General features: G+C 38.7%; 1 protein-coding gene and 1 long non-coding RNA gene across 2 annotated transcripts; both read right to left on the bottom strand.

The window, feature by feature from the left end:
• Positions 1-2,576: 2,576 nt before the first annotated feature.
• Positions 2,577-3,803, bottom strand: LOC130721428 (F-box protein At1g30790-like). Its single transcript, XM_057572231.1, has one exon. The coding sequence runs from the start codon at positions 3,801-3,803 to the stop codon at positions 2,640-2,642; it is 1,164 nt and encodes a 387-aa protein (XP_057428214.1). The 3' UTR covers positions 2,577-2,639.
• Positions 3,804-5,775: 1,972 nt separating this feature from the next.
• LOC130732519 (uncharacterized) lies at positions 5,776-7,526 on the bottom strand. The gene is made up of 4 exons (XR_009017057.1): positions 7,379-7,526; positions 7,195-7,305; positions 7,065-7,116; positions 5,776-5,912 (listed from the first exon to the last, which is right to left on the bottom strand). It is a non-coding gene; the product is annotated as an uncharacterized LOC130732519 (long non-coding RNA).
• Positions 7,527-15,657: the final 8,131 nt, after the last annotated feature.

The raw sequence follows: 15,657 nt of genomic DNA on the forward strand, positions 1-15,657 counted from the left end.
CAAAATTATTTTCTAATGTTTTGTATGTTCCTGAGATTAATCAAAATTTGCTAAGTGTGAACAATTAGTTGAGAAGAGATTTAGAGTCACCTTTTAACAATGAGCAATGTTTGATTAACGATGTCGATGACAACAAACTTTTCAATATCAAAATGAGAGGCAATTTTTTTTTCCTACAATGATGACAAAGTGGATAATTTTTTCTACCCATATTTTGTTGTGGTTGTTTGAAAAATTGTCATTGCTTTTTTGGTTGAATCTTCTTTAAAAAAGTATTTATTTTAAATTCAGCGTCATGATGATCGGTGGGAAACGCACCTTCAACAACATGATTTTTGTTATTCTTGGGCTAGCAAGACATGCATCACTTCTGCCCCAGTGATTTTAGACATACTTTTTATTCTCCAATAAGGTTATATATGCTTCATACCTCAGGAATTGCTACCATAATTCTTTCAATAATTCTTGAATCAACAAAAAACACTTCTAAACAGATTTTGTTGGCAATACCCAATAATTTGTGAGTAAATTCCTTTGATTATCACGTACTCTTTCATCATCTGCAACTCAAATTCCCTCATTAAATTAACCAACTTCATAATTGTTTGCTGCTGCAATATTAGTGTCTCTAACGCAGCAGTTATATTTAAAATTTCAACTTGAAGAAAATTAGAAATCAGAAATTAGTTTGAAAATAATGAGGAAGAAATATAAGGCAGATCTTTGTAGTAGGAAAGAATTAGATAGCGTGGAAAACTCTTACAAATTTTTTATATGCATTCATCTATATTCAATATTTATCAATTTCTTTTTTTTGACGGTCATTTATCAATTTCAATAGTAGTTAAAATTAGGAAAGAATCAACAGTATGATTTTAATATATTAAACATTAGATTCAAACTGCTGAATAGCTAGAAATTTAATCAAAAGAAAATTTTGCTCTCTTGCACTTATAGATGGCTAACAACAATAATTGATGAGGTGTGCATTCTTAACCTCCAAAGACATGCATCAATTGATTCTTGAAAAGCAAAAATAAACAAAAAAAAAATGCAAAACATCATACTATTTCAATGAAATTATGATAGTGTTGATAAATATTGCTTTTAGATGATTTCATGATCTAATGAAATTATGACATGATTTCAAGCTATTTTATAAAACGGATGATTTAAAAATAATATTTTATTTGGATAGTGTTGATAAATATTGGTTTTAGATGTGGAAGTGGAATTATTAATTGTGAGTGTAAGTGTGTAACAATGTGATCTTTATTGTTTAAAAAAAATGTGATCTTTTTTGTTTAAAAAAATGTGATTTTTTTTGTTTAAAAAAATGTTATCTTTTTATTATAAGGATATTTTTATTAAGGTCACAAGCGCTATTGCACTTTAAGCCTAAGAACACTTGAATTTTTGCTAGATTATAAACAAAATCACTTGAGCCCACTTCGTGAAATGACCTCAAGCTTCGACAATGTTTTCGTGTGTGTTTGGTTGTGCGTTTCAAACGCGGATCTGAGGCTCAAAATCGGATCTGAAGCTGTAACGTGGATCGTTGGTGCAAAATTGATGTTTGGCTACTCGCATCTAAGAACCGATTCAAGGATGGAACGTGGATCTGGCTGAAGCAATCCAGGGTTGCTTCTCCGTGAGAGGATCCGATTCTCTCCAAATCTGAGAAACATCCGAAAATCTGATTCCCTTAATACCCTTCCCTTCTTGCACTGTGATACAGAGATAGAAATTGCAGACAATATATGTTGATGAAAGGAAAAATCAAAAACAGAAGAAGAAAGGAGAAGGAGATATCCAAACAAAATTCTCTTACTAAAATCACGTTATTGTAACTGTATCCAAACATAAATCACATCACTCAAACTCACGTTTACCAGATTCAATTCTGCCAGATCCAATTCTGACCAGATCCAATTCTACTAACGCTGATCCAAACACACACTTCACCATTGAGAACACTTAAAAAATGTAGTTGACTTATAATTTTAATAACAGTTAATCACATCAATAGAAAGGGGAATAGAGAGGAGGCAGAACATAGAAGAAAAATGGGTAGAATTAATGTATTGGGTATTGGGAACTAAAGATGAGTTTCTGGTGGTTGAATGCTTTTCATAACAAATAGTTGGTTTCAATTGCATTGGATTCAGAAAGCTTCATGGATTAATGTTCTAGGCACTGAAATGTTCCATAGTTTTGTTTGAAATCAACAAAAATAACATTACTCCAAAGAAGCCACGTTAGGCATTACATCAGTAAAAGATTTGTTCCAAACCAGGTGGAGAACCCAGACATGCATATGATTAGCTGCTATGTTGCAACACTTAAAACATGAAAATACTGAAACACTTGGAACCCCTAAGGATCAATCTAGAGTCCTGTATAATTAGATTTAAATGGGATTCAGAAATGCCAGAAGAATACGCATTCAGACCGCAAGGGAAGCCAGTCAGTAGGACTAAAACCTTATTAAGCCTTATATGAAAGACATCAATGATTCAACTAAAGACCAATTCAAGATGAGAAACTCAAAGAATTCCATACAGTTACTAGTACTACTGAGGAAATTAGCAAAGTTGTAATTCTAGAGGAGTGGAAGTAGTGAAGTTGATCACAAGTTGTCAAGTAGAGTCTGTTTCTGCTTTATCAGTACAAGCTTCAACCAGAGCCGAGTTTTCAGAATACTGCAAAATCTCACCATAGGTAACTTTATACCGGATATGATCAGCTGCCGAACCCATCTCAACATCACATAACTTTCTTGAAGTTACAGGATCATACAGTAAAAGTGTTTCTCTATCAGCAACCAAAACCAACATGGATATGTCTTCTTTTACAGGACGAAAAATGGTGAGGGCAAAAGAATATAAACCCTGCATGTGTTGCAGGGGTTCAAGATCAACACGGTGCCTTAATAACCACCCAGAATAATCCTCCTTCAGCTCAAAAATATCATACTTGAAAGGTTGCTTAGAAACTGTAAGCACCAAATGTAAACGCCCTGCTGACTCTCCAAAGTACTTCATTCTTCGATTCACCCACTCCGAATCAGATATGGGCATTGGCCAATTTCTGAGATGGAGAGTATCAACATCGAAACACACAGAAAACTCAGCTTCATTGCACCAATGAATAACTCGGTTGCAGTAAACCCCATTAGCAGCTTCTAATGCAAATGGGGTAGGGAATGAAACCCCCGGACTAATCCATGATTTGTTTTTGAAGGAATATACATTGAAGACCCAATTGTCAACCTGTTGTGCAACTGATAATACTTTATAGTATCGCGAAAGGGAGGGGTCAAAAGCTAGATAAAGTTCAATTCTCCGGTTCCTCAATGGGTGGTTACGTAAAGTGAGAGTGGTGAAGTCTTTGGTGATTGGATTGCATATAAAGTACGTGGAGCCCAAGCTACATAGGAGAAAACCATTGCAACAACGCTCGATGATGACATTGGAATGATTAAGGAAATCAAGATTGTCAACACCAAAGGTTGGGGTTGTGGTGGTGAAGGAGAGAATGGGTGATCCTAATCGGCCAAAACCTTTCCTGTCAGATAAAATAAGGGAAGTGGGGCGGGAGCGTTGGTGAAGGTAGTGGAATTCACGGAATCGTTGATCGGAAATAAGTGTCAACCAAGGCTTTGAAACTAACTTTAGTTGGAAAAGAGGTTTCAATGGCAGCCAAAGAAAGATCTCCCATAAGATGTCTATGCTTTTGCCAATCTCATCCGCTGAGCTTGAACTTTTTTTCTTTGATGGTGAGCATAACCTTGAGTTTTGCATTGTCTTGGTGAAACAAACTAAAGAATAAAGGATGAGAAAGAAAAAACAAAAGACGGTGGGTTTTATAATGGTGGTTTTTGTTTTTGTGTGATTTCTAACCGAATTATATTAAATTATTTATACAATATTTTACTAGTACTCTATCATATCAATTATTTTATCACAAAGTTATTTTATCTCTTTCTACCTCTGTTTAAAGTTTCAAAAGAAATATCTCTCTTTAAAATGTCTCTCCTCGTTCAAAAAAAAAAAAGATCTCTCTTTATTGTAATTTTTTTTATAAACATCCTAAATTAGAGGTATATATATTTTTTAAAGTAATTTGAGTGACATATTTAAAGCAATCGAATAACAGGAACCACTTTACCCAAGAGGATTCCTCAGTTGGCGACTCACGCTGAGTGTGGAAAGAGTATTTAGGTTCGATCCGCACAATATACTATGAGGAGGGATGAAGAGCCTTAATTGTGTCTATATCTCAAATTTGACGGCATCTAAAGAGTGACCGAATACCGGATATTAATAAAAAAAAATTATAGTAACCACTTTCCGAACCAAAAAATAAAATAAAATGGTAAGCCATTCCAATTAAAGCATTTAAAGTTTTCAACAAACGGTTATTCATATCTCAAAAAAAGAAATCGGTTATAGAGACAGAAAATATAATAGTAACAGCAATACAAATAGTTAAATATATTTTTGGAAACAAAATAGTTAAATATTTAAAGCTAAAATATTTTCAATTCCAATTTGAATAGCGGAGGTCTAGGGAATAGTTAGTTTGACATGTTAGTTAGTTGGGTAGGAGGAGGTCCAGAGATCGATTCATAGCGGGAGCCGTTTATCTTTTCGATGGACAAAAAAAAAACCTCAGGATTTGAACCCTAGACCCTTCACTCTCTCGAACCTTTATGTTCCCTAACTCTTACCACTTGAGACAACAACTAGTATTGTGACCCATCAAATGCACGGAGAACATTCATTTTTGTTTATTGCGTGTATTTTTTCCTAATTATGTTATTTTTGTTAGAGTTTAATTTGTATTCATTGACCGTCAACCAATCAGAATTCAAGGATGTAAGCCGGTGTAAAAAAATTCGCGCTACCAATGCATCATCATTCTTCTCTTTTAATTATTATTTGCGGATGATGTAAAGTTTTTTACACCAACCAATTAGATTTCAAGGATGTGAGAAAACCTGTTTTTTAACCTGATTTCATTAAAAAATAATTTTTAAATTAAAAGAATAAAAATAATTTTTTTTGAAAGAAAGAAAAAAACTTTTTTTTCAAGAAAAAAACTTTTTTTTGAACAAGAATAAAAATAATTTTTTACGTAAGAAAATTTAAGTTTGTAAAATTCATTTCGTGACGAATGTCTTTATTCTTGTTTTGTATAAACACAATTATTTTATTTTTTTCGTCATAAATTGGAACTTAATTATCCACTTTGAAACTTAACTCAAATTGCATGTGGATTACATTATTTAGGATTCGTAACTCATATAGATTTATCAATTCATAATTAGATTTATGAATTCATCCTCTAATGATAACCCAAGTGCTAAAAATTAGGGGATATGTAGGTTGATCGAGGAGGTCCAAGATCATTTCTGGGAGGATGCAATTTATCTTTTTAATGTACCAATTTTTTTTTATAAATACGTCCTTTACAATTTGAACAGAAGAGTAGTTCACTTATTTTAGTTAATGGATTGTCAATCAATAATAAAAATATTTTTCATTATTGATATCAAATCATTAAAATACGAATTAAAATTTGAGTAATATAACATAAATTAATATTAAAATTTAAGTTGAAAAAAAATCTCTTGAAATCAAATTGTGTTTATTTTAATTTGAAAATTTAGATTCAAAAAAAATTTGAAAATTTACGTTGATTTGATATCTATATCAAGTATATGTAAAGTCATCTTATTTGTCTAGCCATTTAAGAGATAAAAAGATTGGTCCCTTTCTTTTTCCTCCATTTTTATTATCGTGTGAGGCTAAGTTTAGAAATTCAAAATTAGTGCCTCGACCTTTTATCAAAGAGGCAGCACCCACAACGCATCTTGAAACTTCATTGCTCTCCCTCCATTTTCAGATCTAGGTGACACAAAAAGAACAGCAAAAGCAATTAGCAATGCATTTTTTTACCTTCCACGTGCTACAAAAAGAACAGAGTGGCTCCATGTTTAAGGGATGACTTAATATGCTCAAAAAATCACATCAAATTGCTTGACCATAAGAGGTTTGTGGCAACCTCCTCTAGTTCTAAATAGAACCTATGCAAGGGTAGATTCACTTATCAACCAGCAAAACAAACTGATCTCAAACATTCAAAAGTAAGAAAATTTCTTCAGAAATCACAACCACTAAAAACAATTCCATCCTAGACATGATACTGTTCCACTTCCCACTATAATAAGGTGACAAGCATTGAGGTAGCTGACTCTTTACAAAGAGTCAGAAAGGTGAAAAACACTACTTGAATGGATTAGAAGCATGATGTAAAAAAAAAAGCAGGATAATTAGAAGCATCCCAAAATTCAGTAAGCATAACCACGAATTAATCTTAATATAACATGAAGTCATGCAGCTGAATCATGACATATCTGAACAGTGACAATCAGAACATAATTTAGCATCAGCAAAGCAGCGATCTGTAATTCCACAACCAGTTATGAACACAACCCTTGCCAACCCAACTAGTTATAACCTTATAGATCTCCATTAAAGCATATCAGAAGTTTATGATTAATGTTCAATATAGAAAGCACCTATCCATTGCCTTATTTCCATTCAAAGAGTTTTATGATGAAAAACTTTTTGATGCCCCAATTGTGTGTGGAAAAAGATGGAAAAGGCTATAATAAATGTTTCCTTGAAGGATTAATTACTATTTGATAATTCACATAGCTAAAGAGCAATTTGGACCTGAACACAGTTTGAAGAACATGGGTGAAGCAGATGCTATTTCTGAGATAACAAACTAATCAGATTGCTTATAAAAAAAGAAAAAGAAAAAAGAAGAAAACTAATCAGATTAGTATGCAATATGATAGTATCTGAAAAACAGGCACTTGCAGTTTTTTCAAAATTCTAGACAACAAACTGGCCATAGATGAATGTTTCCCTTTTTTGACCACTTTTAGTGTCCTTTATTCAGTGACCGTAACGCTCAACAGCAAGTAGACAGATGCGAAGGAGAATATATAAATTCATAAATTTGTTAAAATTTTGAAAATGCTTTTTTACCTAATGGATAATGGATGTCAGTTGGGAGCTGGCGGAGCTGCAGATGAAATCACTTCACAGCATTTACAACCACTTAGAATGAGATAGGGATAGGGGAACAAACACATAAAAAAATATGCAATCCAATTACCGTAAATCCTTTGCGGTGTTATCCGCACGAGTTGTTGTGAGAATTTCGCTATGATCCTCCCTGCATGATATTCAGGACATTTCTCAGTTCACATAGGAGTGATTCCTTCTCCTGCAAATTAAAGACAACACTATTAATTAAGAAAGAATTAAAAACATATAAAGATCAAATAGTTTGTATTTACCCATGTTATTTGGTCTGCTTGATATCTGAAAGCCAACATTACGGAAGCGTAAGCTTCCTTCTCAGCATTACGAATCAGGGAAGCCAACTCGCTTCTTGCTTGTTGGCTTCGGTCTCGGATTCTAGGATCAGTAATCCTAGAACCTTGGGTGTCATCTGATATTTAAAACAAATCATCCAAAATTGCAGAAGAATCAAACATTCAGCCAAAATTATCATATTTAAAACACATAAACATACATAAACAGGTTCAAAACAAGATTTCAATTTCATTGCACACATAAATCATCATCCAAAATTGCATTGAAGCACAAGAGTGCACAAGAGTTGAGAAGCAAACCTGAGGGTGGATTCGCAGGTTCCATGCTTCTGTGAAGCTTCTTCTTGCTCGCTCTTCTTCTTGCTGCTCTCTCTTCTTCTTGCTCTCTCTTCTTCTTGATATGCTTCTTCTGTTTTTCTTCTTGTTATGCTTCTTATAGTGGTGTGTTGGGGAAGCCACATAGCGCGGGAACGGAAAGGAGTGAACGTTACCGGCGGATGACTGGGAAAAATCAAGGTTCCACCGGTTGAAGGAGTGTATTCGTAACTTAGAAGAGAAAGACATGAGTAGCGAATAGAAGAAACACTACAAAGAAAAGAGAAAGAGGGGAGTAGCCGAGTGGTTTCAACTTTCAACGTAAGGGAGGCTTTATAAAAGGATTAGGGTGGGTAGTCCAATGAATGGACCATTGGGCCACAAAAATATTTTGGGTCTTTGGAATTGTAACAAATATATAAATAGGGACCATTAGTTTTCGGGAATTATTTTTGTTACATTTTAGTAATATTGTATTTGAGATCAAGTAATTGTTTTGGTGGTGGCGGACTACTTCGTGATTGTGGGATTTATGAGTCATGGTTCACCAGGAAGCCCGTTTCTAACAGAGGCGTTAGCTTTGAGAGATGTGTTGTCATGGCGTTGAATCGTGGGATGCTTGGATTGTGGGATATATGAGTCATGGTTTAGCGGGAAGCCCGTAAATAACAGATACGTTATACTTGTGTTTTCCCAAAAAAAAATTATCATCATTAATTTTCCCACTACTTTAGAAGTTGTAAAGTTTTTTTTTTTTTTTTTTGTTTTCAGAAGTTGTAAAGTGATAAACCTCCACCTCAAATTTATGGGTTTTTCATAAGAGTTTGGATTTATTTAATTCATTTATACATGACAATGAATTTAAATATGAATTCAAATCTTTCAAAACCAGAAAAAAAAAATTAAACTTATTACGTGATATTTTATTTTTGAAATTAATTTTGTTATATAACAAGTGTTTTTTTTTTTGTCCATCGGAAAATTAACAACGAGCAAAGAGACGAACTAAGGGACGACTAGAGATTTTTCAACAGAAGAGTCTCTAGCTCGGCAGAAGGTAAAACAATAATCTGAGTACCCACTGGGGAAAAAGAGCACCCCAACGAGCAAGTCAATCAGCTGAAGGATTACCATCACGATGAATCCACGACACCCGGGCCCTCCACCTTCAGGAGCTCACGAATCTCTCTCAACACCTGCGTGTGAACATGAAAATGCGCCTTATCATCATCCTCCAAAATCGCCACTAGCTCCGAGCAATCCACTTCACAAAGAAGTCAACGGTGACCACGATTCCACGCCATGAACAACACATCTCTTAAAGTTTTGAGAGATGAAACAGTAATGTAATTTAAGAGATGTGTTGAGAGATGTTATTCTTCTTATTTTCTAGTAGAGGCGTTAGCTTTGAGAGATGTGTTGTTCATGCCCGTAAAAAAAAACTACTATTTTTTTATTCCATCTTAAAATAATCAAATCCTTTAAGGGCTTTATAAATATTGAAGAAATTTTTATTAGTAAAGGCATAAAAGAATTTGAAGTTGTATTTTAATTTCATGTTGGATTCAAATTCTATAGTAACTATTTGGACTGGGCGGGACATAAAGAAGATTATGTCCCGCCCAAAATGAACAATAAGCCTTTGAAGCTAGCCATGGCGGGAAGTGCGACACAACGAGCTTCATTGCCCTCCCTTAGATGATGGGTCCACAAGCCAGCTGGAAGATTCCTTTGGATTTGTCTTATATGTACAGGGATTTGGGCCCTGATTGTCAGGCCCAAATATAGTAAAGGTCCATGTCATGACCACCCCCTCTATAAAAGGGGAGGTCATCCACTTGTACGAAACCAACTTTTTCAGCATTAATGAGAATATTCCTTTTATGGTAGTTTTGCTATTTTAGTGCTCTGCTAGGGTTTACTTTTTGTCTTTCTCTTACGTAAGCTTGCCCTAGTACAGAACATTGGCGCCGTCTGTGGCTCTGACTTAGCTCTTCCGGTGACAGAAGGAGGAATTGCGAGCCATGGAGACTCGTTCATGCGGCGTGGGTCGACGCGATCATCGCCGGCGCGGTGGTGGTCGACACGGCGGTCGCGGCGGCGGACGAAACAACAACCGTCCCGTACTGGACGAGCAAGAGCAGGAAGCTTCCTCGGAGGGGGTCCACTCAGTGGCGCCGTCGCCAGCGTCATTGGTGAATGCAGCTCCGGGAAGACCTTCAGATCTGATCGCTAAATTAGATCCAGGTGTTCGGCGGCGTTCAACGCTGCCTGAATGTGTAAACTTGGAAGATCTTAAAACCACTGCTCCACGGAGAGCGCAAGAGGCAGTGACAGGTATCACGCCTGCGGCTTTGCAACAAATGTTAGATACCTTGCAGAAGGTGCAGTCCCAAAACGAGCAGTTGCAAGCCCAAGTTGAGTATCTTACTCAGCGGCAGGATTTTAAGCAAGAACAACGTCTGGAGGCGGAGGATGTAGTTGAATTTCAACCTTTTGTTCCAGCCATAACTAGGGTGGACATTCCAAAGCACCTGCAAACCATGGCATTAGACGCCTTCTCGGGCGAATCTGATCCTATGGAGCACCTTAGATATTTCAATACCAAAATGGTGATTGACGGGGCGACGGATGCGGTAAAATGTCGATTATTGCCCTCCACGTTCAAAGGCATGGCGATGCAGTGGTTCATTCGACAACCGCCCTTCTCCATTGATAATTTCACTGATCTGTCCACGAAATTTCTGACTCAATTCTCCGCCAATAAAACCACAAAGGCAACAATGTTTGATCTTATCAGCATACATCAGCAACCAGGTGAGAAATTAAAAACCTACATGGCACGCTTCAGCAAGATGGCGGTGCAGTTGGAGGATGAAAATCCAGATGTCTGTTTGGCATCATTCAAAAATGGCCTTCGGGCGGGAGATTTGAATAGAGACTTAACAAGGCGACCGGCGAAGGATATGATGGATCTTCGCGCTCGTGTTCAAGAGTTCATATTGATCGAGCAAGATGATCAGAAGAAACAAGAAAGAGAGGAAGGACGCAAGCAGTCTCAATCTGGCGGTGTTTCACAGGACAAATCCAAGGCGGGGAAGGAAACCAGGGTAGCGCAAACCCCCCTGTGTACCAAGACCGGGACCATACCAAAACTCTAAACCTGGCTTTCAAAATACATGGCACAGAAATTCACAAGGTCCCACTGCTGCCACAGCTGGTCAGCCTGGTGCTTCGCCAACGCCAGTCCCACTTACTAAGTTGAATGCACCATTAAGTACTATTTTAAGGGCGGTTGGGCAGACCAACGTTGTGCAGTACCCACCACCCCCACGGCGGCCGCCGGCTAACGTGGACACCAATAGGTGGTGCGAGTACCACAAGGCGTTGGGGCATACGACAGATAATTGTTGGAATTTAAGGCGGGAAATTGATCGTTTGATTAAAGCTGGCCATTTGGCAAACTTTGTTAAAGACACAGCAACGCCGGAGGTAGCTAAGATCACTCAGGGGGACAAAGGCAAAGGTAAAGAGATAGTTGAAGAGTTGGGCGATCCTGTTGGGGAATGCTCATCTATTGCAGGAGGATTTGGCGGGGGTGCAATTTCAAGTAAGGCTAGAAAACGCTACGTGGCGGCAGTACACTCAGTACAGGAGTCGAACGAAGGCGAGTGTTGGGTGAATCACTCCCCTATTATATTTACCCCTCAGGATTTCGCGCATGTAATTCCTCATGACAACGATCCAATTGTGGTGACAATCAGGGTTAACAATTATGTGACAAAGAAAGTATTCTTAGACCAGGGATCTTCGGCGGATATCATCTATGGAGACGCCTTTGATCGCCTGGGACTAAAGGAATCAGATTTGAAACCATACAAGGGAACTTTGGTGGGATTCACAGGGGACTGTGTCAGTGTGCGGGGATACGTCGAAATTCCGACTGCCTTTGGAGAAGGAGAGTTTGTCAAGAAATTTCAAGTAAAGTACTTAGTATTGGCGTGTAGAGCCAATTACAATGTACTCTTGGGGCGAGACACCCTCAACAAGGTTTGCGCGGTCATCTCAACTGCTCATTTAACTGTTAAATATCCCGCCTGCAACGGGAAGGTCGGGATATTGCGTGTAGACCAGAATGCAGCAAGGGAATGCTATTTGAGAAGCGTGGCGCTCTATGGGCGAAGGGCCGCCAAGGAGAGCCATCGAATTACAGAAATATTCCCACAAGAAGGATTTAGCTTGGACCCAAGAGACGATGCTGATGACTTTCGCCCACAACCTCTGGAAGAAACCAAGCAGGTGCAAGTCAAGGACAAGCTTCTAATGATTGGCAGTAGTTTGACAGCAGAACAAGAGGAAAGACTAATCACCCTTCTGGGTGATAATCTAGATCTCTTCGCATGGACCATCAATGATGTGCCAGGGATCGATCCCAAGGTGATCACTCACAAACTAGCCATACGACCAGGGGCGACCCCAGTCATCCAACCAAGGCGAAGAATGAGTGAAGAAAAGAACAAAGCTGTACAATTAGAGACTGAAAAATTGATCAAGGCCCGCTTCATCCGTGAGGTACAGTACCCAACGTGGCTCGCCAATGTTGTAATGGTCAAGAAGGCCAATGGGAAATGGCGAATGTGCACGGACTACACAAGCCTGAACAAAGTGTGTCCCAAAGATTCGTACCCACTTCCCAATGTTGACAAACTTGTGGATAGAGCTTCAGGGAATGAACTTTTAAGTCTCATGGACGCTTATTCAGGCTATAATCAGATTATGATGCACCCCTCGGATGAAGAAAGTACGGCATTTATGACCAATCAGGCGAACTATTGTTACAAAACAATGCCTTTTGGTTTGAAGAATGCAGGAGCTACGTACCAACGGCTTATGGATAAAAAATTTTCAAAACAAGTAGGCAGGAATATGGAGGTGTATGTGGACGACATGATCGTAAAGTCCGCCAGGGCTAGTGATCATGGGGGCGATCTCAAAGAAGCGTTTACTCAGTTAAGAACATATCAAATGAAGTTGAATCCTGAGAAGTGTTCTTTTGGGATCCAGGGAGGAAAGTTCTTGGGATTTATGTTAACATCAAGAGGAATAGAAGTGAACCCTGATAAGGGAAGGGCGATCTTGGAGATGAAAAGCCCGACAAGTGTAAAGGAGGTTCAGCGCTTGACAGGGCGAATGGCCGCCTTGTCACGTTTCTTGCCAATGGCGGGTGACAAAGCGGCCCCGTTCTTCACATGTTTAAAAAAGAATTCAAAGTTTCAGTGGACAGAGGAATGCGAACAAGCTTTTACCAAATTGAAAGAAACATTGGCCACATTACCAGTACTCTCCAAGCCAACACCAGGCGTTCCATTAGTGCTCTATTTAGCGGTTACTGACAAGGCGGTAAGTACGGTGTTGCTCCAGGAAGAAGGAAAAAAGCAGAAAGTTATATATTTCGTGAGCCATACTTTACAGGGGGCAGAATTGCGGTACCAAAAAATTGAAAAGGCGGCTTTGGCGATTCTGAAAACTGCAAGGCGCCTTAGACCTTACTTCCAAAGTTTCCAAGTCAAAGTTAAAACTGATGTTCCCTTAAGGCAAGTACTTCAGAAGCCTGATTTATCAGGGCGATTGGTTAGCTGGTCAGTTGAGTTATCAGAATATGACATACAATATGAGCCAAGGGGCCAAGTCACAGTCCAGAGTTTAATTGACTTCGTGGCGGAATTAACACCCACTGAAGGAGAGAAGACTCAAGGAGAATGGATCTTGTCTGTGGATGGATCCTCTAATAACACTGGAAGTGGGGCGGGAATAACAATTGAAAGTCCAGATAAAATGATCATTGAACAGTCTCTCAAGTTCGAGTTCAAGGCGAGCAATAATCAATCTGAGTACGAGGCTCTGATTGCCGGCTTAAGGTTGGCCATTGAGTTGGGAGTCCAGAAGTTATTTATCAAAGGAGATTCGCAGTTAGTGGTTAAACAAGTGAAAGGCGAGTACCAGGTGAAGGATCCGCAACTGTCCAAATATTTGGAAGTGGTGCGCAGATTGATGATGGAGGTCAAAGAAATCAAAATAGAACATGTCCCGAGGGGACAAAATGAGAGGGCTGATGTGTTGGCGAAGTTGGCAAGCACAGGGAGATTGGGCAACTACCAAACAGTCATTCAAGAAACCCTGCCTCGCCCGAGCATTGATTTGGTAGAAATAAAGTTGAAAGCTGTAAAGTCAGTCAGTGATGGCGAGCTACCCTGGATGGAATCGATTAAGACCTTCTTAGAGAACCCACCAAAGGAGAATGATTTGAACACGAGAACAAAACGCAGAGAAGCCAGTTTCTACACACTGGTGGATGGTGAGTTGTATCGGCGGGGAATCATGTCTCCTATGCTCAAATGTGTCGATACTAAGGACGCCCTCGGGATAATGGCGGAAGTCCACGAAGGTGTGTGTTCTAGTCATATCGGCGGGCGATCCTTGGCAATAAAAGTGATAAGATTGGCCAACCATGAAGAAGGATTGTTTGGAGTATGTTAAGAAATGTGAAAAATGTCAAGTCTTTTCTGACTTGCACAAGGCTCCACCAGAAGAATTAACAACTATGATGGCGCCTTGGCCGTTCGCCATGTGGGGGACTGATATCTTAGGACCATTCCCTGTAGCGAAGGCACAAATGAAGTACATCATCGTGGCGGTTGATTACTTCACTAAGTGGATAGAAGCCGAGGCGGTGGCGACTATCACAGCCGCCAAGGTCAGGAACTTCCTGTGGCGAAGGATTGTTTGTAGATTTGGGGTCCCCATGGCGTTAGTAATGGATAATGGAACCCAATTCACGAGTAGTGTTACCCAGGAATTTTGTGCATAAATGGGAATCGAGATGCGATTTGCCTCTGTAGAACATCCACAAACCAATGGGCAGGCTGAGTCGGCTAACAAGGTTATCCTGAAAGGTTTAAAAAAGAAACTGGATGAAGCAAAAGGGCTTTGGGCGGAGGAACTACCAGGCGTTCTTTGGGCATACAACACCACGGAACAGTCAAGCACAAAGGAAACCCCGTATCGTCTAACTTATGGAACTGACGCCATGCTCCCAGTAGAAATTGAAAACCAAAGTTGGCGAGTGGCTCGGTTTAATGAGAATGACAACGGAGAAAACTTAATAGCAAATCTAATCATGCTGCCCGAGGAACAACGAGAGGCTCACATAAGAAATGAGGCGGGAAAAGTGAAGGTGGCAAGAAAGTTCTCAACGAAAGTAGTGCCAAGAAAAATGAGGGTAGGAGACTTAGTGCTCCAAAAAAATACAATACCCGATAAACACAACAAACTTTCACCCAACTGGGGCGGGCCTTACAGGATTATTGGCGATGTTGGAGGAGGAGCTTATAAGTTGGAACAACTAAATGGTCAAAAGGTTCCACGAACATGGAACGCCTCTCATCTAAAGCAGTATTTTAGTTAATAGAAACAACAAATGTAAATGAAGTCGCACTCTTTTTCCCTTTCTTTGGAAAGGTTTTTAATGAGGCGACATTTGTAATGAAGGGACAATTGTTCCCATACGAAAGAAAATTAATGAAAAGATCATTTCAACAGAATCGCATATTTTTTTTAATTTATATTACGAGTTCATGCAATGCAAATCGTATCAAGGTATGCAATACCGCGAGTAAACCTTTCGGAATAAGAGAGTATCGCCTTCAAAAGTTAAAAGCCTTGGCAATTCTGGTGGCCACTAGAAACCAAGCCTCGTCGAAAAATCGGCTAAGGTATGTAAACCAAAATAACAACGAAAGTTGGAAACAACTAAAACAACGAATGAACTTAAAATGATATCCATTTAAAGTAGGGAAAAGAGGGCGACGCCCATACATGATTTGGAATGAAAATAAAAGAGGGCAATGCCCAAAGAAAAATTTCAA

This window comes from Lotus japonicus, chromosome 1, assembly GCF_012489685.1.
Source record: "Lotus japonicus ecotype B-129 chromosome 1, LjGifu_v1.2".
Lineage (NCBI taxonomy): Eukaryota > Viridiplantae > Streptophyta > Magnoliopsida > Fabales > Fabaceae > Lotus > Lotus japonicus.